The sequence below is a fragment of the Barbus barbus genome, assembly GCF_936440315.1.
Source record: "Barbus barbus genome assembly, chromosome: 31".
Taxonomy (NCBI): Eukaryota; Metazoa; Chordata; class Actinopteri; order Cypriniformes; family Cyprinidae; genus Barbus; species Barbus barbus.
The window spans coordinates 12,046,678-12,071,335 of record NC_136759.1 but is presented as its reverse complement, the minus strand read 5'-3'; the positions used below and the strand labels follow the sequence as shown (position 1 = coordinate 12,071,335).

Genomic DNA, 24,658 nt, shown 5'->3' with positions numbered 1-24,658 from the left:
TTTGGATTTTATGAATGTTTAAAAGTCATAAATGGTAATCAAACACCGCAGCATGGTAGCAGGGATCACAACCGCACACAATCCGGTGCGTTCTGTGAATGCTCTTTGAGCTGGAGCAAAATATAATATGAAATTATTTATATATATTCGCAGAGCGGCGCTCTGATTGGCTAGTCTCATCTCTAGCTCAGGAGCCAGCCAATGGGGAAGTTGGTTTGTTTGTGTGAAGAAGCGGTGCAAATATAAAATCGAGAATAAGAGATGTTGGAATATAAACTGATGTGTGATCATAACCTAAAGAGTGAACTCGGCACAAGAAGGTTGTTTATACCTTTTCTACTGTGAAGACAGCCGAAGATTTGGTGAAGGAAATAGGTATGAATTTTTATAAGGATGCTCTGTTGTAAGTTTACCAGTTAATGCTGTTGATATTGTATTGCATTAATTCACACAATCATTTATGAAAAATTATTTTTGTTTTAAACCGATTAGATATTGTTTTTAAAAATGTTAGATATTTTTTTTTCACAATTCTGCCACCATTCTCCAATAGCTGTATTTATCATGTCATTGCATGTTTTTGCGTTATGTACAGTAGCTGAACTGAGACGTGTTGAATGATTTCTATATAACGCGGTGTATTAGTTTTATGCCTCAACTTTGTTCAGTGTCTACCGCAAGCAGCTGTATTACATTCTATTGCACTAATAGCTTCGACAGTTGTTTATTTCCGGAAAAATGCTTAATGGTTGTCAAGTACGTGGTGTTTTATTAGATTAATGGGCTTTTACATCTGCCGTCATAAACCGTGTTTTGCAGTTTCACATGATGAATGGGAAATAGAACTGCTTGTACATCATATATGAGGTATATATTACAATATCCGCATTTATACAGCGAGTATTTATTTAGTCTTTTGAAGAACAATAGTGTGAAGCGATAAGGAGGAAGTGCGTTTACCGCGTCTGTTATTCAGTGTGCAGCTGAGCTCTGTATGCATGAGGAAGGAGGGGAGATGGGAACATACACACACACTGATGATGATGATGCCTGTCCAGTTCAGACCAGTTTTAGGGCTGCTTGTTTTCCGCAGGATACTGTTATCATTAACACAAATGAGACACCGCGCGCAAATCAGGACAGAAAATCCAACCAGTAAAACGACCAATTTCAATCGTAAATGAACATATAAAACAATTTGTGCAAGATTTCTATTTGCATCCAACAAACCGCGTCGCTTATGCAAAGCAAACAGAATCGAATCATCGTATAATCATGATGCAATGTCACTTAAGTGTGGTTAAATAGATTTTGCACAAAGATACCAGTAGCACAAAGCGTCGACTCGCGCCGCACTGGTTCGTACCGGCTGGATCTTGGTCTCACGTGGAGCTGCTCTCTGAATCTATTTATCGCGTAGCCAATGAGAGGAGAAACGAACTTTCGAACAGCCAATCGGAGGATAGCAGGGCGAGACTAGAGGCGGGCAAATGGGCGGTGTTTCAATCAACAACATTCTCTTTTGGAACTCAGCTGTTTTTTGTTTATGAGCTGTTTTGTAACTACGCGAGACAAAGAAACGGGATATAAATGATGTTCGGAGGGAGTTTCGGTTACAACAAACTGGCAACAAATGAACTTTCACTATATGCTGTGAAAAACAATGTTGTGAAATCGTTGGGAGAATAAAAAAATATAAAAATGTATCATTATACATGTATTTAATATGTACACGTGTTTATAATTTAATAATATTATTTAATATTTACCATTAAATATCTAATACCCAAATCTATTGGCATTTTCACAGGATTTCCCAAAGTTTAGGGGGTTTTCCTCTGTATCATCTCCTTCAGTCATGGCTCCCTCACTGGCCACAGCCTTCTCCAGGCGATGGTGGATGGCGATTACTGCGGTGATCGAAAACCTGTTGTTCTCTGCTGTCCTGCTCGGATGGGGCTCACTGCTCATTATGCTAAAATCAGAGGGCTTTTACTCCTACCTCTGCAGAGAACCAGGTAAGGAATGGGAGAAAAGAGTGTTACAGAAACAAACAGAAATGTATTGACACTCATAAAGACATTAAATCGTACTATAGATGCCAGATTGAATGCTGCAAATAATTGTGTGAACATAAAAGGAAAATGGTACCTATATACCATATTAATGGCTTTAACAGCTTTGTTTTCCCACTTTCCCCACTCAAATTTGAACAATAAATGGCTGCTTGACCTAAAAAAATCTTTGGGATGCAGTTACCTTAAACACTCTAACAGAGATGTTCATTTGACCTACACATTTTTATTATTTCGCAACAGAGGCTGCTCTCTAAATCTGCAAGAGTTTATAGATTTTATAATCACTTCATTGTGTGAGTGAATGTTATACAGCATTGTGAAAAACAAATAACTCTGTTGTCTGGCACCCATGGCAAGGCTTGTGGAGGAATCCAAACCTGAATATCAATCGATCACTAAGAGTCAGTGCACCTTATTTGGAAGCCCTCAAGCTTGTGTTGCCATTAGGAGTAATAAACAGCATCTAGAAGCTTGTTTGGTATCAGATCATTGGCAAAGGGGGGCTAGATAATATGAGCACCGTCACAGAGTTGATTTCACGGTAAATAGACTAGAGGACATCAATCTGCTTAGCTTATTATTTAATACAGTAGAAAATCTTTTAAGTGCAGCTGTACCTTTTTAAGGTCAAAATATGAAAGAAAAAGTTGAATCAAACAATACATTTTAAGAAAACTTCAAAGGGACAGTGATATGCTAGACTAATTGGTTAGAGATGAGTATTTGTGTATCTTGAACACGTTACCAAACACACTCTGAATAGCTGAAGACCACTTAATAAAGAAGGAGGCCAACCGGTGCATATTTATTCATACGTTATTCATTAAAAGCACAGGCAGTGCACTTACACACTATTTTTGTCCTGTTTTTCCAGTGTAAAACAACTCTTTAATCAAGATTTATTTACTTGAGGTGCAAAATTACTCAAGATATTGTCTTGATTTTTTTGTTTGTTTGTTTTTTTAAATAAGAATGTTTAAAACAAAAAAGTATCTTAATTCAAATGGATATTTAAAGGGAAGTTTTTTCTTACATTTGGCTTTTTTTTCTTGTTTTAAGTATAAAGTCAATCATTTCAAAATGATTAAAAACAAGACAAAATACTGAGTACAATTATTATTTTAAATTTTTTTTCTGCTTAATTAACCTAGATGAATATGGACTGTGGACATGCTGTTCAGGTCTGCTTACAACTCTTGGCAAAAACGTGTGTCTGGGTCATGACGTGTCTGGTACTTCTATGAAGAACAGTGTGTTCCTACTGATGTCCGAGAGTAACTTTATTTATTAATACAACCTGTATCCATTTATTTACATAAACATGTGCTGATGCCCTTAAAATCATATTGCTCTATTGCTAATGGAGTTCATGTAAATGTCATTGTCACAGTGCAAAATCATTCAGAGGTAAGAAAAAACATTGAAGTCATGTGTCCCATAACCTTTTGGGTATGCAAAATAAATATATACAACATATATACGTGGGAAAAATTGTGCAATGATGAATAAATGTCTGTCTGTTCTTTGTGTACTGTCATGTGGTAGCGGACAATTCAACATAGATGCTAATGGTCTCATAATATCTGCTTGTTGGCACCAGTTTGAGGTTTTCTTTGGAGCGTCACGTCTTGTTCTTCAAAGACTTCTTTCTGTGCTGCTTTGATTATGACTTTTTCAGGGAACGAGGTCAGGAGACTCAACCATGCTGCTCTGAACTGGCCCTGATTTATTTTTCCGCTATGAAATCTGCCTCTTAAATGATTTAACACACTTTGGTGAAAACAAATTTACGCAATTTGGAAGAAACAGCCTGGCTACTTTGATATCTTATGACCCAGTAGTACAATATCTAAAAGTAAACACCATGGCCATGATATAAAGTGCACGTCTGTCCGGCGTTCTTCACCTATCTGTTGATTGAGAGTTTGTGGTTCACGCTGCGATGTGAAGTGTGAGGCTCAAATCCCCAAACATAAGAACCTGGCTTTTCTCCTCCTTAGATCTCCTTGCTAGCACAACACCATTTTATCACTTTTATTGATGGGATATTGAGGGAGGACGTAGATATCAGTGCATATTGCAATCCTGTGCATTCACACTTCCCTTCTCTCTTTCGTTTCAACTGTTGTCAGCATAGTTCAGAGATTCCAGACATCAAGCGTCACATGTCTGATGACACAAGGAAGTAAATGTGGCTCAAGCATTTGCTCAGTGTAAATATGAGATTATCTTGCCATTTCTTCACCTACTTATTTTCTACCGCATGTTATCAGCTGGTTGGTTCTCTTTAATCAGCAGGTGTGAGGAAACACTGATCAGGAAAATGCTTGTCTGGCTAAATGCCTTGGCCTGGAGTCTGAGTTCATGACGTTGTTGTGCTTCAGATTCGTGTTGAATTCTCTTTCTGTTCTTCTCTCACTTCTCCATATCAAAGCAAATGGAAAATCAGGCCTGGCTGTCTCTGCTTTTTGCTGTCGCTGATTAGATCTAGTGGAACAATGGCTTCTGAAACATCTGAAATAGCGCTGCTCGCTCATCTGAACAGACCTGAAAGGTGAATCCAACAAAACCTGTCAAGAACATCTGCAAGTCATATTTCACCCCAAAAGCAATGAAAAAATATTTTGCATAAAGAAAATGGAGCCGGTTTTAGGTATTTTTTGTAAAGTATTTATACAATTTTATATATTTTTAATTGACATTTCATTTATGAAAAAGTATAAACTACATTTCAAAAGTTTAGTCTGTAATTTTTTTTAAATGTTTTTGAAAGAAGTATCTTATGCTAACCAAAGCTGCATTTATTTAATCAAAATTATTTGATCAGTTATTTTGTGAAATATTTTTACAAGCTATAATAATTCCAGATTATTTATAATAATTTCCAGAAATTACTTCTAAAATACTAAATAAACCGTAGTTTTTTTAATATCTTTGTAGCTTCTTTGGTGAATAGAAAGCTCAAAAGAACAGCATTGAAATAGAATTTTTTTGTAATATTATACATTTCTATTGTCACATTTGATTAATTTAATTTAACACACACACACACATATATATATATTAAACATACATATATATGTGTGTGTGTGTGTGTGTGTTTGTGTGTGTATTGACCCCAAAATAGTCCTCACAATTGACCTCAAAATAGTCATTTTTTTATCCATTTAGTAAAATTTAATTTCCTTTTGAATTTGAGATGAAATGGCTCAAATTGTAGAGTTAATAGAGAACAACCTTTGTTATTCAGTAATTTCATGAAAAAGAGTAAAAACACGCTACTTTTGTGTCAGTCTGTAACTGCTAACTGCAGCAGCTATTGAAACTGGTGGTGTAGCTCCTCCTTTATTACTCAGCAAAACATCTAAAGCTGAGCAGATATGTGTCCTCTAAAAATCAATCATCTCTGCTACACAAACACAGCTCATTTGTTTGTTTACTGAACACATTTGAACATAATCCCTCACATAAAGGCTCTCTGACGCTTGCCCACTCTGGTACGTTCATAACGGCTTCCTCCATATGCCGCAAACAGCCCCATCTCTCATCTGTCCTTCTCAGAACAAGCTATTCCAGAACATATTCAAGGATGTTTGTGTTTTAAAAAAAACACATGAATAAACCGTTTTCTTGAATGTGCAAGAACCAAGTATGAGACTTGTTGCTCAGCCAAAGCATGATTATCCCTAGTCAAAACAACAGGGTTAAATGTTAGTCAAGGTGCTCATGCCTTCGCGGTTGTGGGAAGGTGTTGGTTTTAGGAGGCTGAGCTCCAATGGGGGTTCAGATATACTCTCGTGCTATTTCTGCTAGTTGTTTACGGTGCATGGCAGCTTGTTTATTTGACCCTTTGCCCAGCATCCTGGCGGCTTTTTTTGCGATGGTGGCCGCTAGATCTCACAAAGGCGTTTCCTGTTACACTTCCCAGAGTGTCATAACTGGTTTCCTAGAAGTCAGGGTTCCAATTAGTCCATACAGTTTTACATGTGACTGTTGACTACCCTGCTGAAAAGACCAGCTTAGACCGGCATGAATTTCCATTCAGTGCTAATGCTAGTTTGGTGATTAGTTTGCTCAGTTTGGGTTCATTCTGTCTTGCCCTCTCCAATTCTCCAGGTAACGGTACAGGGCAGAACGTATCTGAGAATGAAAATAATACGACAGTAGTCCCAAGAGATGAGGAGGAGGATAATCTTCAAATGAATGGCTGGACCATCTGCAAAGAGCAAGATGAGATGCTGAACCTGGCCTTCACCATTGGCTCCTTCCTCCTCAGCGCCATCACTCTGCCCCTCGGCATCATCATGGACAAATACGGCCCACGCAAATTAAGGCTGCTTGGCAGGTATAGGAGAAAATGGTGGGGTTATGGTATGGGCAGGCGTATGTTATGGACAACGAACACAGGTGCATTTTATTGATGGAATTTTGAATGTATAGAGATACCGTGATGAGATCCTGAAGTGCTCACTAACACAGATTTAGACAGATTTGTGAACAATATTTGAGAGAAATAGGCCTTTTGTGTACATAGAAAAAGTCTTAGATCTTTGAGTTCAGCTCATGAAAAATGGGGGCAAAAACAAAAGTGTTGCGTTTATATTTTTGTTCAGTGTATTATAATTAAAATCTTATATATATATATATAAAAAGCATTGGATGTGGAAAATATTATGTCTCATAAAAATAACGTGAAATAATCTTATTCCTATTCCTAGTGCCTCGTTTGCCCTCTCCTGCATTCTGATTGCATATGGAGCAAGTGACCCTAAAAGTATGTATGCAGATCCACCTAAGACCACCATTCTGTTATTACCTGTCTGTCTCTTCTCTCTTTCACCTCCTTTGTCTGTTTCTTTCACAGATCTTTCCATCCTGATCTTCTTCGCCCTGGCGCTGAATGGGTTTGGAGGAATGTGCATGACCTTCACTTCACTCACAGTAAGTGCTCATGTCATATTTGTGGGTCTCCATGGGTGTCCTCTGCAGTCTTTTGCACAAAGGCCATGGCACAGTCTCGCAAACTGGCAACATGCCATTGTTTCCTGTTCCCAAACATTGCTGCACCATCATTTATTCATCCTTAAAGAGACTCTTTTTTTAGCTGGATTTCCAGCATTCTAGAAATGGCTTGATATTATTGACTGTGATTTGAAATTGTTTTTGATCAGCACACTAGAAACCACCTAGCAATGGCATAACATCCATGTTGAATACCCAATCAACCACATGGCAATGCCATAGCAATGACCTAGCAATCACCCAAAACACCTTAGCCTTTTGAATAAATCAATGTTTTTGAACAAATTAGTAGAGTGAATGATTCAATAACTCACTCTTAAAGACAGTGGCTGAATTGAAAATAGCATACTATTCTATTTCTGCCATATAAAAATATGGGAGAAATAGTAAGAGTAGTATGTAGTATGATACTTCAGACAGTCACTTCATGAATGAATCAATGACTCACTCATAAAGAAAGTTACTTGCTGCCACTTGCTGATATAACCATGTAACCTCTAGAAAATGTCCATCACTACATGGATCAGTCTGTCTGGAATCAGCATTCCAAAACAGTCACTGATGAAATTCTGTTTAGTATCCTGTCTTAGAATGAAGCCACAGTATACAGCAAGGTCATTCAAAGCTGTTGTGTCTCTTGTTTCTGCACGTTGATCTGAGGTGATACAAACCCTCACCAGGGTCTCGAGAGTTCATAGCTGAAAGCACAGCCGTTGCCACAACCGGTTTCTCTGCTTGTGTTGTTGATGTTCTGTCTCGGGTTCTTACATTTGCACCATGCCCCTGCCTGTCGAGGCAACCCTCCATCTGTTACATACACAGAGTGAGTGAACTGGCATGCATGAGTGCAAAGTGGAACAGTACTGTTATCTCAGCTGTTGTGCTCTTATAACCTTTTCCCAGCTGTTCTGTATACTGTGTGTTTTGCACTGCTGGTTGTTGTGGTGCGGAGTTAGAACCTGGGTTTCACAGTATAGTTCTGACTATCTGACATATGTTGTTTGGGTGTAACTCTTAATAGCTTCATCATTGTTGATTTATTAAGGAACCTTGCTAAGGCTGTTGCTCACCCATTGGGTTATGCATTTAAACACATCTAAACTTTAGCACTTAACTGCTCCTACACCATTTTAGTTACAGACATGAATGATACCTCAGTTTTTTGTTTTATCTTTCTCAGCAATTCTTCCTAGCAATGACTTGGCAACCGACTAGAACATTGCTTTGGCAACTACCCACAACCCTTGTACAACCCCAAATCAGAAAAAGTTGGGACGGTATGTTAAATTAAAAATCAAACTGAAAACAGTACTTTGTTAAATTATCTTTGACCTGTATTACATTGAAAACAATACTACAGCACATTATTTAATGTGTTGCTCATGAATTTAGTTTTTTTCAAAATAAACACGTATTCCAATTTTGGTTCTTGCAACACATTTAAGAAAACGTTGGAACAGTAAATCATTTACCACTTTGTAATGTTGCCATTCCTTTTCACAACACTTAAGAGACGTTTAGGGACTGAAGACACCAAGTGATGAAGTGTTTCAGGAGTAATTTTGTCCCATTCTTCCTGCAAACAAGTCTTAAGGTGGGCAACAGTACGGGGTCTTCGTTGTCGCATTTTGCGCTTCAAAATGCGCCACACATTCTCTATTGGAGACAGGTCGGGACTGCAGGCAGGGCAGTCAAGTACCCGTACCCTCTTCCTCCGCAACCAGGACTTTGTAATGCGTGCAGAATGTGGTTTTGCATTGTCTTGTTGAAATATGCATGGGCGTCCCTGGAAAAGATGTCTTCTTGAAGGCAGCATATTGTGCTCCAAAATCTCTATGTACTTTTCAGCATTAATGGTGCCATCACAGAAGTGAAGGTTACCTTTACCAAGGGCACTGACACAACCCCATACCATACCATACCTTTTCTTCTTTGGTCCGGATCACACGGCGTCCATTTCTCCCAAAAAATAACTGAAATACTGATTCATCTGACCACAGTACACGTTTCCACTGTGTGATGGTCCATCCCAGATGCCTGCGAGCCCAGAGAAGTCGACGGCGCTTCTGGACACTGTTAACATAGGGCTTCCTTTTGGCACAGTACAGTTTTAACTGGCATTTGTGGATGTAACTACGTATTGTGGTACTTGACAAAGGTTTGCCAAAGTAGTCCTGAGCCCATGTGGTGATATCGCTTATAGATGAATGACGATTCTTGATGCAGTGTCGCCTGAGGGATCGGAGATCACGGTTGTTCAGCTTAGGCTTGCGCCCTTGTCCTTTACGCACTGAAATTCCTCCAGATTCCTTGAATCTTTTAATTTTGTTATGCACTGTTGAAGGTGAAATATCCAAATCTCTTCCTATCTTTCTTTGAGGAACATTGTTTTTAAACATTTCAATAATTTTCTCACGTATTTGTTGGCAAACTGGCGATACTCTGCCCATCTTTGCTCCTAAAGAGCTAGACCTTTCTTGGATGCTGCTTTTGTACCAAATCATAATTACAATCACCTGTTGACATCACCTGTTTCAAATCACATCATTATTTAACCAATTTACCTGATTACTAGCCCTAAATTGCTCCTGTCCCAACCTTTTTTGGAATGTGTTGCAGGTCTGAATGACAGGAAAGGATGTATATTTACAAATGAAATGAAGTTGACCAGACAAAACATGAACTATTTTGTGTTCATATTGTCTGCAATGAAATACAAGTCAAAGTAAATTTAGAAATCACTACTTTCTTTATTTGCGTTTTTCATATTGTCCCAACTTTTTCTGATTTGGGGTTGTACGATATACTGGTATTAACGATAATCGTGATATTTAAATAATGAAATATCATTATCTGTTAATTAGTGGTGTTGCAATATACCGATATTTGAAAATGAATAGTACACATACGATAATAAGCCAGCGGCAGCACTATTATGGAGCGTTAAACTCTAACTTGTGATTTGTTTTATTCATACTCGACATCGGAGGGCACCCTCGCACAGAAAGTCCACAAGCGAGACTCATAGGAGTAATACAACAAATAACTTTGCAGCTGTCACTCGCTGTAGCTTAATAAAATACAGAAAGAAATGTTTTGTATTATGAAACATGATGAGAGTAAACACGATTACAACATATGTTTTATCTGTGTTCTTAAAGCCATCTCAGGTATTTTCATAAGGATAATGTATATTTATATTGCATTGCTAATCGATACACCCTTTATTACTTTAGAATACTATAAAATAAGAATCAGATCATAGAAGGAAGTTATTTCAAACACTCGATTGATGCTATAATGCAAGTTTGGAGTAAAAGTATGTATGTACTTTCATAAATTGTCTTACTTTTACACTGTGCTAAGCTAATAGCATTTTTGTCTTTTCTGTTTAGTGTAATTGTTCCTTTTGTATGCAGTGGTGTGATTCATCATCATTTGACTGATAACTTTATTATTATTATTTTATTTTTTTAATATTTCTATAGATATCACGATATATCATTATCGTGAATTTTTGAGGCCACGATAATCCTAACACTGCAGCAACATAATATTAACCACCCGGAACGCTCTTGCATCATGGCGGTTAGTTTTTTGCTACTGCTCACATTTACTTCAGAAATCTAGTTTACTGAACTGCAGAAGAGAACGTTGTATTCTCAGCCAGCTTCACATTCTGAAGACAAACACTAAGATGTTAGGTGAAGCTGCTCTTCCTCTTTTTTCCTCATTTTTATGTCTCTCTATCTGTCTCTCTGTGTTTGTTTACTCAGCAGTTAATAACCCAGCTGCAGTAGAGTGCAGCAGAGCTCGTGTTTCCTCCCAGGCCAGCACACCTCTGATGTTTTCCCAGTGCACTGACTCAGCTTTCTGTTTTTTTTTTCGGCGGGACTGTCCCTAACCCCCTCCACCAGCAGCAGTGTCCCAGCAGCCACGTGATTCACTGTCTGCCCTCAATCCTTCATCTGTCCATTCCTCCAGCTCTCTTCCTCTCCCGATTTAGCTCTCTGTCTATCACTATCTGGCTTCCAACTGGCTCTGTGACAAGTCTTCAACCTCAGATGTTGGTTGTTTTGCTCTTAAAACCATTGAAATCCGTTGACCAGTGGGTTAAAAGAAATATAGCTATATTATCTGAAACATCTTATTGTCTTACACAATTTAACGTTTTAAGTAAATTTATCTTATTTTAGAAAAGTTCCAGTATTTTTGCAGTGAAAAACAAAGCAGCGTTTAAGAAAATGAATTTTTTTACAACCCAGAATCGTCTAGCAACCAGTAAATTGTTCATTTTTATAGCTCTATACTCTTATTGTACAGCATGTCATAAATTGTTATAAATTATCCATTTATATCATCTTAGGAAACAAATATGAAATGGCAAGCTATAAAATTTCATTGGGGCTATCCTGTTCTTCTGTATCTCAGCTCTGTGTCTCACTCTCTGATGCTCTAATGCTATTTTTTCTTCATTTCTGCCTTCAATCCATTTATAACCCATTTCTTTAGAATGCGGAGTCATGTGAGGATGAGAATGGACAAATAGATTATAATGGCGGAATAAGAGCATTTAGACTCCAGAAAACATTAGATTAAAAAGCACTCATGCCATCATTATTAGAGGCACGCTCTTCATGTCGTTCACATTGGTGTTTTGCAGTGTGTCTATTGGACTCTGACTCGAAACGAGGTGTGAATATTTTTTTATTTTAGAATTAGACATCGATGCACCAGTCTCAACCAGTCAGCTAAATTTGAAACAAATAATAATCAAGTGCATATTAAGTAACATGAATATCACTAACAGGCAGACTCGCTGTGACTCTCTGGTAGTGACATTTGGATTTTGCAATGCCAGCCTTTACTAGCTTTCACCGGCTTGCCTTGAAGAGTTTTCATTTCCTCTCTCTTATTGTCTTTCTCTCATGGTAGCAAGTATGATTTAGCCACTTCATCGCCCTCCCCCCAGCCCATTTACAATGACTCACCGTCCTTCCTCACACAGAGACAGAGAGCTGGAAAAGGGATTTGACAGCTTTCTGTGGTCATATGTTGCACAAAACGGGGATGAGCAAGCCAAATTCATAATGACGATGGGTGTGAATTCTCATGAAAACATTCATTGATTTGTTTTCCCACAAAACCCCAACACATAAATCAGTTTTGACAGGTGTTTTTTGGAGAGTGGGACACAATACCTCGGGCATTTCAGAATTTCCCTTGTTTCAACAAATCCATCAAGTATTGCACTCATTGACTTTAGTACACATCAATCCCTAATTAAATCTGCTTCTGGGGAGCTCAAGGCTAAAAATAGCACTCAGTTTAAGCCATTTATAAGTTCATATAACCCCGTGTCAACAGTTAAAACACCCAGTGACACAAAAATATATATTTGTTTTTTCTAAGAAACTACTGTTCGAATGATTGTGGTAAGATTCTTTAATATTTTTGAAAGAAGTCTCTTATGTTAAGTAATATTGTGAAATATTATTACAATTTATAAATATTATATATAAAATATTTCTTTTTTAGTATATTTTTTAAATGTAATTTATTCCTGCAATGGCAAAGCTGAATTTTTAGCAGTCATTACTGCAGTGTCACATGATCCTTCAGAAATCATTCACATATGCTGATTTGATGCTCAAGAAATATCTCTTATTTTTAGCAATATTATTAATCAATATTATGAAAATGTTGATAATTTTTATTGTCAACCATTTATTACTAAAATAAATTTGTATATTATTAAAACTTATTTTTATCGATGTTTAATAGAATAATTCAAAAGATTTAATGTGTCCTTGCTGAATAAAATATTATTAATATAAAATCTAAAACATTGCTGAGTAATATTGTTATTTTTTGCAGTATTATTTTCTATGTTGAAAGTGTTGATAATTTTTATTATTAACATTTTATTATTAAAATAAAATGTTATACCTTTATTTATTTTGCAACATCATAAATGCCTTTAAGGTCATTTTTGATTAATTTAATATGTCCTTGCTGAATAAAGTAGTGTTATTGATATAAAATGAAAAACATTGCAGAATAATATTTATATTTCTTTGTCGAAAATGTTGATAATTTTTTATTATCTACATATTATTATTATTATTATTATTAATTAAAAAAATATTTTTGTAATTTTTTTTCAATGTTGAATAGAAAGTTCAAAAGAAATTGTAACATTATAAATGTCTTTGAAGTATGTGAATGTTAGTGTTTTCTCTGTTCTGGTGGTTGTAACTTTGGGACTGTTTTGTCTCAGTAGATGCTTCTGGGGCCTGTTTCATAAAAACATTTTACCAAATAAGCCAGGTTTATTTCAGTTAGTCTGACTTACTGTCAGTTGATTTGGTTCAAAATAAGGCAGACTAACTGAAATAAGCCTGGCTTGTTTGGTAAACTTGTTTTATGAAACAGCCCCCTGGTCTTATTGACTTATTGACAAAGTATCGCTTTACTTGGAGACTACCAGTGTTTGTCAACAACTTTTAACATTTTGTTTCCATCCCTAGCCAAGTGAAGGCAGAGCAACGCTAGCCTTATAATACAAGATACACTATATTGCCAAAAGTATTGGGTCACCCCCTTCTAATGAACATGTTTGACTTCTTTAGTAATTTCTATGAGTATAAATCTTAATGTTAAAGCATATAATGATATTCTACGGAATTGTGTGCTTCTAATTTTATGGCAACAGTTTGGACAGGACCCTTTTCTATTCTAACATGACAGTGCCTCTGTGTATAAAGCATGGTACAAAAAGACATGATTGATTCAGTCAGCGTGGAAGAACTTGGCTGGTCTGCAGAAAACCAAGTCCTGATCCCAGCTGAACACCTCTGGTGTGACTTTAAATGCAGACCTTGAGCCAAAAACTCATCACCGAACACTAATGACTTGTATAGACACTATAAGGACAAAAGTGTTGGGACACCCCCTTCTTTAGAACAGAAAAAGGCACTAACAAAACTGTGGCAACAAAGATGGAAACACAATTCATCTATTTAAAAATTGTATTTCCATCTCTGTTGTAACAGTTTTGGACGCGTCTAAAATGACAGTACCCTTATGTAGTGTCAGTAAGGCCTTTGTTTTAGTGTCTCTTTGTGTCTTATATCACGTGACCGCCTGCGGCTGGTGAATGTCTGTGAAAACAGAAGAACATTGTGTTGTTGTCTCTTGGTACTTCACGTGTTACTCAACTCCAAGAAACAGCCATTACTCTCCGTCTGACAGGCCCATCATGTGGAGCTCTGTTCGTCGTTGGCTCTGTTCCACAGTCCATTAGCCAAAGCCGTTCATACACAGCCTCTCCAGCCACAGGCACAATGCCGCCAAGGGCCTCTGGGTGTGTGAGAGTTATTGTAAGTGTCATCTGGGATGTTTTGGCTCTGAGATGACCTTTACTCTAATTAGAGGCTGTGAATGAAGTCTGGGTTGGGTTCCAACGGAGAGCTTTCCTTCATTCTTGTCTTTAAGCAAGCTTTTGGACTGTGAAGCAAGCATGAAGTGGAAGATGTCCAGAGAGTTCTTAGAAAATCTTGAACTGTGTGTTGTGAAGGAGATGCCATATACAGTAAGACGCTGTCAGCTGTCGACGGGTGGGACGTAGATGAAGGATTTGTATACGGAGAAAATGGAAAATACCTAGAAAATAAGGAACATACTAGAACAATATGACACCCTGCAAATCTAATAAAATAGTACATTATAGTACATTAAAATAAAAATAATGGTGTGACATAATGGTGTGACTCCATCTAAAACTATTAACTAAGAGAATGTAGCGAATGATTTTACATTTAGTGCTGTCAAACGATTAATAACGATTAATCACACACAAAATAAAAGTTTTTGTTTACATATGTGTGCGTTCTGTGTATGTAATGTATATAAATATATGCACATACAGTATATACAGTGCCCTCCATAAGTATTGGAACAGTAAAGACAAAATTGCTCAGTTAGCTGTGGAGTCAAGACATTTGACATCTATTTATCTATCTATGTATATATAAATATGCACAGCACACACACATATATTATTTAAACAAATACTTTTACTTTGGATGCGATTAATCACGTTTAATCAATTGACAGCACTATATTTATACGTTCAGGTTGACCACAATAAGCGACTACATGGAACATTTGTACTAAAATATATATATTTTTAATTAAAAATAAAATGTAAAAACATACAAAAAAATAATATTAAAATTAAATTTAAAATAAAATGAAAAGCTAAGTGAATAAAGTTATTTTTTTAAATCATAAAAAGTATATATAAAATTATATTAATTAAATTATATTAATTATTAATTGTATAATCCGTGTCTTGGTTTATTTATTTATTTATTTATTTATTTTTTCATTTTTGTGTGTGAACTGGACGATTCTGTCACCAAGATCAATTTAAATTTGAATAAATTAAAAATAAAATGAATAAATAAATTTAAATGTAAATTTTAAATAAATGAATTAAGAATGAATAATAATGAAAATCATCTAAATAATAAATTAATTTAATAAAAATAATATTTTAATACAAATATTCAAGAGTACTGTACACTAATGATCTTTAAGAATATTCTCCTGAAGAATACTATTGATACTTTTGGAGAATACACTCTTGCTCTCTCTGCTCCATTTCATTCTCACTTTCCCTATCGTTCTCTACCTTAGGCGTTCAGGCTCTCTTCCTTCCTCTGTATTTTCTCTGTGGCGCCTGACAGTTGTTTACTCTGAACAGCCAATGCTGTAGTCCTCCGCCCAGCTCAAAGGCAGCAACGTTATGCAAGCAGTGTCCCTCACACTTTCTCTCGCTGCTAAAAATATTCCCGGCATGCAGTTCCCATTCAAATGATGTCCCCCCACCTACATTTTGCTCCCACCAGAGAATATCACTGTTACCCTGATGTAATGTTTACTTTCATACCTTCTGCTATATTTGACATGTTTTGTTATTTACAGTGGCTCAGATATCTGTGTTTGTTTTGCTTGTGGCTCGAATATTATGTTCACAATATAGATAAATATATTTGCTTTTTATACTCATGATGACGGACACTGGGCCCATAAAACATATTTTTTAATGCACTTGAAGAGTGTTAATCCTCTGTTTGTCTCTTCTTTAGCTTCCCAGCATGTTTGGTGATCTCCGCTCCACTTTCATCGCACTCATGATTGGCTCGTACGCCTCATCCGCTGTCACCTTCCCAGGAATAAAGGTAAATCTGAGTCTCAGGTTAGACTTATTTAATAAGCTGAGCTTAAATCACTGATATAATTGTTGCTCTATCAGGTGATCTACGACCTTGGTATTGCCTTCATCACCATTCTTCTGGTGTGGTCTGGCTGTGCTGGCCTGGTCTTCATCAACTGCTTCTTCAACTGGCCACTCGAGCCGTTCCCAGGGCCTGAGGACATGGATTTCACGTATGTAGTTCAGCGTCTGTGCATTACTGTTGTTTTTTTTAAAGGAATTATTACATTAATTGAGCTAGGATCCATTAAATTGTTTAAGAGTGACAGTAAAGACATTTATAATGTTACAAAAGATTTCTATTTGCTGCACAAAAAATGCTGCACAACTTTTTTCAACATTGATAATAATAAGAAATGTTTCTTGAGCAGCAAATCAGTACATTAGAATTATTTCTGAAGGAACAAGTGACACTGAAGACTGGTGACGCTGAAAATTAAGCTTTGGCATCACAGGAATAAATGACAATTTAAAATGCATTACAATATTATACTTCTGTGTATCTCACGCGCAACTTTGTCTCTTTAACAGTGTAAAGATCAAGTTCAGCTGGCTGGGCTTTGACCATAAGATCACAGGGAAACAGTTCTACAGGCAGGTGACCACCGTTGGTCGGAGGTTGAGTGTTGGCAACTCAATGAAGAACAATCCACAACAGCTGGCTGCTCAAGACGGCAATAAACTCTGCCTATCAACCCTCGATCTGGAGGTCCAGTGCAAGTCTGACGGGGAATGTGAGTATTATTCTTACTGACATGTTTTTATTGACCAGTATAATTTCTGACGATCTAAACAGTTTTTTTAAATGTTGAAATGAATGTTTTGGGATATGGATTTTTAAATTGTAGGAAATTTAAAACAAAGAAAAGCTATAAAAAACAAGTACATTTTTGTTCATTTTTCAGTTGAATTAATTTCAAATCATTCAAATTGATTTGCTGATAAAATGTTTTTTTAAATATAAAATAATTAAAAATATATATTTTTTATAAAATAAAACAGTCTGTGCCATTCAGGTTCTATTTTAATGAGCCGGTGACATGAGTTCCAACTGCCAAGTAATTTAAAGTTATCTGTAATGCAACTTGATTGTTAAATATGAAGGCAGAATAGTGGTTATTGGATTACCAAATCTCATTTATTTCCATTGTTTTAATGTGTTGAACAAAGTCCTTGTTCATCAAATTGAAGTGACTTATGTAATCCCGAATTCATGCGTATTTCAGAAAGAACTGAACAGAACACAGAGAGACTTGGTTTTCACCATTTTACAGCATCTTCCCCCTCACTGCGCACCCCTTGCTGTCCAGACATGCAGGGAATATTCGAGCAGACAGGGGGCGGTGTTAATGAACGCTCCTCAGTAAATCCTCTTTATTGTGCATGGGGATTCCTTCATTAGCCATACGCCCGGTTTCTGACACACGCTGTGTTTGTACTTTGTTTCTACTAACCCAAATCTGTGCAATTATGCACATTATGCACACTATGCAATTATTCCAAATTCACCTCAAACTTGTCAGACTACTGCAAACTCACTCACTCCCCACCGGCACCTTTTTTTGGGTTCTGCAGCCCTCGGTGGGGCTCCTGGTTGGGCTCTTTTGTAGTAAACGGAGCGTGCAATTGGTTCCGACTAGAGGACCCATGGCTCTGGTGTATGTCTGGGGCTAAAATTGACAGAGGTGGAGATGGTGGCTAGGGAGAGGGCAGATAGCACCGAGGACTGTTTTAGAGACTCAGCTGGAGATGTTTGAGAAAGAGAGACTGATGCTGATCCCGTCTTACTGTGATCCTTAGAGCGCTAATGCCTTCACCACCCGGTGTTTCCATTACTGCAGTCAATTACTGACTCACTGTAGACAGCTGGAAAGTGTGAGTGTGTGTGAGAGACATAATGAGGTAGTTTGTTTGTGTGTGTGCATGTGTTCCAGAGCGTATCAGGTGCGTTGAGGTCAGATTCTCAATGTACCAGGTAACAGGCGCTGTAAAGGCCTCTCTAGTGCTGGTCAGTGGATGTATTTATGGCACTCGAATTAGTGGATTATTAACAAAGCCAGACCCCCCCGGCCTCTGTGTTACTGTGCAAGGGATTGAAGTGTTGCCTGGCCATCCAAACACCTGCAGAATTATTTTCCATGTGAACAGGACCCTGTTGACTCTGCATGCTTTTGCCATTTTTAAAGGCACTGAAGCATCCTGTTTAAATAGAGATGACCAAGTTCCCAGTGGTTTTCCATGGAAAGATGCTTTTGGAAATGTCATAGAAGTACGAATGGGTGCATAATTGAAGCCGTTGAGTGTCCAATCACAGTCTAGAATTTTGTCATTTAAAAATGATTGTTATTGATGATAGTTTTTTTGAATGTGTTTTTCAGCCCAGTCCTTCACGCAGAGCATCTTTAGCCCCATATTCCTGCTCAGCCTCATCACAATGTGTGTGACTCAGCTCCGTCTCATCTTCTACATGGGGGCCATGAACAATATTCTGGAGTCCCTTGCCGATGGAGACCTAAACAAAGGTATGTGTGTTTGACAAATACTCACATCATGCTATCAAACAAGTTGTGTGATGCTTCAGGCTAATAGCTGTTTCTGTTGCTCAAATGCTGAATGTCACCTGTGGAACAGAGAGCAACAGATGGTTTCCAGAAGTAAAGGTCACATTTATTTACATATAATTACAGCTAATTTATTATTTAGTATATTTTCTATTCTATTACACACACACACACACATATATATATATATATATATATATATATATATATATATATATATATATTCATGTATAATAGTTTATAATAAAGTGATTTTATTGTAATATTTAAATGTATATAATTCTGTCTACTTATATTTGAAATGATCTGAATATTTTTCACTAAATTTAAAACATTTATATATATTTGTAATTATAAGAATTATATATGTATTATGTATTATTTTAATACAATATTGTAATATTAATATTAATTTATAAATCAATTATATTTAAATAAATTGCTATCTGAATTTTTTGTGAATTTTTGCAGTATATAAAAAACTGTTTATATTTTATATAATTTTACACACACACACACACACACACACATATTAGTGCTGCCAAATAATTCATCGCGATTAAGTGCATCCAAAATAAAAGTTGTTGTTTACATTATATATGAGTGTGTACTGTGTTTATTTATTATTTATGTATAAATATGCATACATACAGTATATATATTTAAAATATTTACATGTATATACATTTATATTATTATATCATATATAAATATATTTAATATAAACAGCATGTATATATTTATTTCTTAAATATATACATGCATGTTTGTATTTATATAAACATAATAAATATACACAGTACACACTCACATATGTGTGTATATATAGCATATTTTATATATATATATATATATATATATATATATATATATATATATATATACACGCATACACACAATCTCTTTTTTGTTTTAAAGATTATTCATATACATTTTTTGCTTCAAACGTTTGTTAAAATGTTTGTAGTGTTATAATTCATTTTGTAGCTGTATAGATTGGTTCATGGCTTAGACCTCTTTATTGAAGATTTATTTGAAATGCTTATGGAGAAAATGAATGGGAAAAAATCACCACTGTGCTCTAGTCTTTTCCTCTTACAGCTTCCTTCTTAAATGTTCTCTGATGTCACATGCTGTGATTGGCTGCCTAACACTATTAATCATGTGTTTAATATGTAGTCGGATGGCCACAGCAGGTTCACGTTGCTAATTCCTCGCTGTCTGTCTCTTGTCCTCTGTTTGCACTCTCTTCTGTCATGCTGCTTGCTGTGTTTTTTCAGTGGAGAGGATGGAAATGGGTAAGACTGCAGGCAAAATGAAATGCATTCTTGATTCACTCCTCTCACCCTACCCCCCCACCAAGTTCTTCCCTCCTTCACCTCCTCTTCCACCTTCATTTAACATTGATTCATGTTGTCATGTAAAATCACGAACCCGGCCCTTGGTGGTTAGAGACTGACGGGATGCAGTGCACAGTATAATGTCCATCCAATCATTCATCTGTCCACCTAACCTTCATAGGAGCAAGTCATGGGTCGTTCTGTGAAACGATTGTCTTTTCCATTTCTAAATACTGTACCTTTCTGATTTCATGAGACAAATCATGAGTTTTAGTGTTAATAAACTTCATTCTTCCATATTAAGTTATAAAGATGCATTTTAATATACTATAGTCTGTTTTTATGTATACATTATTGTCAGTCTAATTTGACATTAGGTGCCTTTTTGATTATTTTACTTTGACTATTTTGTCCACGTTTTTTTTCCTTCTTTGTGATTTACCATCTTACTGACTTTTAAATGGTAGTATATCTGTATTGCAGTAGCACATCATAAAATTTGGCATCATTGTTTGCCGAAATGAACCTCTTTTGATGTAATGACCCTTAAAACAATGTTAAAACTCAACTTTATTTCTCTCTCAGTGAGCACATACACATCTATCTTCGGGGTGCTACAGTTGCTGTGTCTCTTGACGGCCCCTGTGATCGGTTATGTCATGGACTGGAGGCTCAAAGAGTGTGAGGATGAAAACGAGAAACAAGTCGCAAAGTGAGTGTAACAATGAGCGTCCTGCTGCCTAATGCATCATTTTCACACTTACCACCAACCAGTCCGATCCGTAATTATTATTTGATCACAAGCTTAATGTGGCATTGCATCTGTGTAATGTACTTATGGCTTTTCCTTCAGGGATCCTACTCAGCCAAAGAAACGTGACAGACAGATCCAGAAGATCAGCAATGCCACCCGCGCTTTCATCTTCACTAATTTGCTGATGGTCTGCTTTGGTGTGACCTGCCTGGTGCCTAATCTTCATCTACAGGTAACTGAGAGCAAAACATCAGTCTCGTTGTCTGCATGATGATAAAGTACCCAATGGGAGAGAAAGTGGTGCAGAGCCACTCACATGTTACTGCAGCTGATGGATTGGGATGCAGTAGCACAACAGCGCCCCTCAGTGGCTGCACTAAGGCTGCACTAATTCTGACTTTATTTTAAACCTAGCTACAAGTCATTATTTATGTATTACAAAAAGTAGAGTTATTTTTGCTTTGGGGAAGAACTGAGTAACCTTGGTTTCTTGTTTTCCTCCTAGGTTTTGTCCTTTGTGTTGCACACCATTGTTAGAGGCTTCATCCACTCTGCCGTCGGCGGCTTGTATGCAGCTGTGTGAGTATGGCTTTGTGTTTTGGGTGTGGATTGGAGTTGCTTTTAGTAATAATTAAAGAACAATGTTTTTTTTTTATGGGTGCAGGTACCCGTCTTCTCAGTTTGGCAGTCTGACGGGAATGCAGTCCCTCATTAGCGCACTTTTTGCATTGTTGCAACAGCCTCTCTTCATGGCCATGATGGGTCCGCTGGTTGGAGATCCACTCTGGGTGAGCAGACAGTCTGTTACTAAAATTGAAAACGATAATTCATCCACAAATGAAAATTCTGTCCTAATTTATTTACCTTCATTCATGTAATGAAGAGTAAAGGCAGAGTAAAGGTCTGTTCACACCATGAATGATAACTATAAAGATAACAATAAAGATATAGTTCTGAAAATCGTTCTCAATATTAAAGAATAGCAGAGTCCACACCACAGCTATAACATAAAATAAACGGACGATATAATATAGTTATCTTTATAGTTATTACTGTTGGTGTGAACTGGCCTTAACACTGGCAAACATTTCAGAAGTGCAAAATATAAACACAGAATTCAGAATTTTTTCTCAACTCTTAGTTTTTATCTAGCAATTTTGACTTTTTTTCTCAGAATTCTTTGTTCACATATCACAATTCTGTTGCCACCACAGAATAAAACATAAAAAAAGGTAATTGCGAATTTAAACTCACAATTCTCGCAATATCAAGTTTACACCTCTCAGTTTGGAGTTTATATCTCATCTGGCAATTCAGACTTTTTTCTCAGAATTCTGAATTTAAATCTCGCTATTCTGAGTTTATATCTCACAGTTATGAAAAAAAGTCTGAATTGTGAGATTAAGAAGTCGCAGTTAGTTTTTAAATTTTTTATTATGTGACGGAAACGGGCTTCCATAGCATATAGGCCAGGCTTCAAAAAGGCACCATAAATGTATAATAAAAGTAAGCACAGGGGGACAAATATTCAGATCAGTGGTTGATCACTGAGTTTTTGACGTCTGATTGTTCAGATTTTACCAAAGGGTCACCCCTTATGATGAATACTTGGTTATTTCCATGCTTAGAGTTAGCATTAGAATAGAAATTTACCATATCTATTGTCTAACTGCATTTTACTGATCTCATTGTGATCAGTTCACCCATGTATATGTAAAAAAAATGAGCCCATCACTTTAAATCAAAACATCTTAACTCTATCTTCCAGTGAATTGTCAGACTTCTCTCTGGTGACGTATACTGGACTTCTCCAATCATTTTGTCCGCTTAAACTCTGCCCCTTTCTTACAATCAAGCTCGGATCCAGATTTGCCTCCATCTGCCACCCTCCTTTTTTCTTTTATGATAATCTTCCTTAGTTCAAATTTGTGCTCATATCTAAGCTCTAATGTCTTTCTGCTTAGGTTAACGTGGGGTTACTGGTCCTGAGCATGCTGGGATTCTGCCTACCCAGTTATCTTCTGTGCTACGGCAGGCGGCTGCGCCGAGAGAAGCAGGAGCGCGAGGAAGACCCCAAGATCTACGTCCAGATCAACAACGGCACAACCCCAGAGGCCTTTGTCTAACTGCAATGCACAAATGACAGCAGCTAGCATAAAGAGCAGGAAGAAGGAGGGTGGGAAATAAAAGAAGAGAACTGAAAGTCACAAGAAGAGTGATAAACACCTCCCTGATCCCTCCTTCTGTCTGTCACACACATTCATGTATTCCTAACAGGCACATAACACTCAAACAGGCACAAAATGCAGCCAAAGCAACCGAGAGTCTCACAACGTGCCACACAAACACACGTTTACACGCAAAGGACTGAATGGACACTGTGAAAGGCAGGTCTTGAAAAAAAAATGATGCCTTTGTCCTTGAAACAGACAAGGACTTCTAGACGTTAACTCCTGTCTGACAAGAAAGAAGAGAAAGGTCTTCTTTTCTCACAATTTTACCTTTTGAATTTCACACCACGACGATACAAAAGACGAAGCAGATTCAGTGAAATTCTCTCAGGTTTGAGGAAGCCTGCTTACGCTTCCTGAACAGAGTATTACAACGTCACTAGTGTTCAGCTTTATTGTCAAGCTTGTTTCAAACATGTTCTGCGGCTAAAAACCCATTTGTGATCTGATTTGAAATCACTATGAACACTTTACATTGCTCTCAGCTCAGAAAGCTGACGAGGATCCTCCATTGCGGTTTAAATATGACAAACTGACGAACTACCTTAAAGCAGAACGACTCTGCTTGTTATCTGTCCCATATGGGTTTTCAGTGGAAGTGGGCAGATTTTAATCTCATACAGTATATACAGTATCAGCATGCTTTGGACAGCATGAGCATGAAGCTACAGCTTTTTCTGAACTGGGCTGATTTTAAAGGACTTTTGGACCATGGCACCTGAGACTAATGTAACCTAAATACAATTTTAGTATGAGAATTGTACTATTATTTGCTTTGGCATGCAGATTCAGTACATTTACATACGAAATCCATTTTGTACATATCAGTCCATTCAGAAGGTTGTAGAAACCATGTAGGTCTAAAAGGTTTGGCTTAAGGCGGTATTTTGGGGATTAGCCTCACATTTCGATCAAGAGTGACTGATCTTCACCAGCAATACTCGTACCGTTCCCTATACCACTTTTCCGTTGGGCAGTACTACTGATTGAGCTTCACTTGTTAGTGTTTATTTCCTTGTATTGACTCGAACAATTATTCAGGGTGTTTCACTTTTAGAGTAATAATTCATATCAGATGTATTCACCTGCAATATGATCCCTTCATGCTTTGCTTTGCCACTTGTGCATTGAGGGGTATAAAATGAGACAGTGTACTCTCAGTAAAGAGATTAGATGCCATTATCATATATATATATATATATATATATATATATATATATATATACACACACACACACATATATATATCTTGCACTACAGGGTTTATAATTACAGAGGTGCTTAAATTAGCCATTACGGAGTATATGCATACTGTTCCAACCTTATACATACATGAAAACCATGTTAGCCATACAAGTTACAAGATTTTTGTGTGTTCTCATGATTTCT

The 24,658-nt window shown here is 36.8% G+C and overlaps 1 protein-coding gene across 1 annotated transcript; it reads left to right on the top strand.

The window, feature by feature from the left end:
• The first annotated feature begins 189 nt into the window (after window positions 1-189).
• On the top strand, window positions 190-23,435 carry LOC306851510 (large neutral amino acids transporter small subunit 4-like). Its single transcript, XM_079387793.1, has 14 exons — window positions 190-375; window positions 1,811-2,018; window positions 6,195-6,423; window positions 6,797-6,852; window positions 6,943-7,019; window positions 16,256-16,348; window positions 16,423-16,556; window positions 16,915-17,117; window positions 18,762-18,905; window positions 20,870-20,996; window positions 21,138-21,270; window positions 21,544-21,617; window positions 21,703-21,826; window positions 23,003-23,435. The coding sequence occupies exons 2-14, from the start codon at window positions 1,859-1,861 to the stop codon at window positions 23,162-23,164; spliced, it is 1,716 nt and encodes a 571-aa protein (XP_079243919.1). The 5' UTR covers window positions 190-375; window positions 1,811-1,858; the 3' UTR covers window positions 23,165-23,435.
• The last annotated feature ends 1,223 nt before the right edge of the window (window positions 23,436-24,658 follow it).

Bases quoted from the DNA above. Each gene is read 5' to 3' on its own strand.
- LOC306851510 (XM_079387793.1), top strand. From the start codon at position 1,859: ATGGCTCCCTCACTGGCCACAGCCTTCTCCAGGCGATGGTGGATGGCG. The intron at 18,906-20,869 runs GTATGTGTGTTT...TTTCTCTCTCAG, and splicing joins CGATGGAGACCTAAACAAAG to TGAGCACATACACATCTATC. The intron at 21,618-21,702 runs GTGAGTATGGCT...TTATGGGTGCAG, and splicing joins GGCGGCTTGTATGCAGCTGT to GTACCCGTCTTCTCAGTTTG.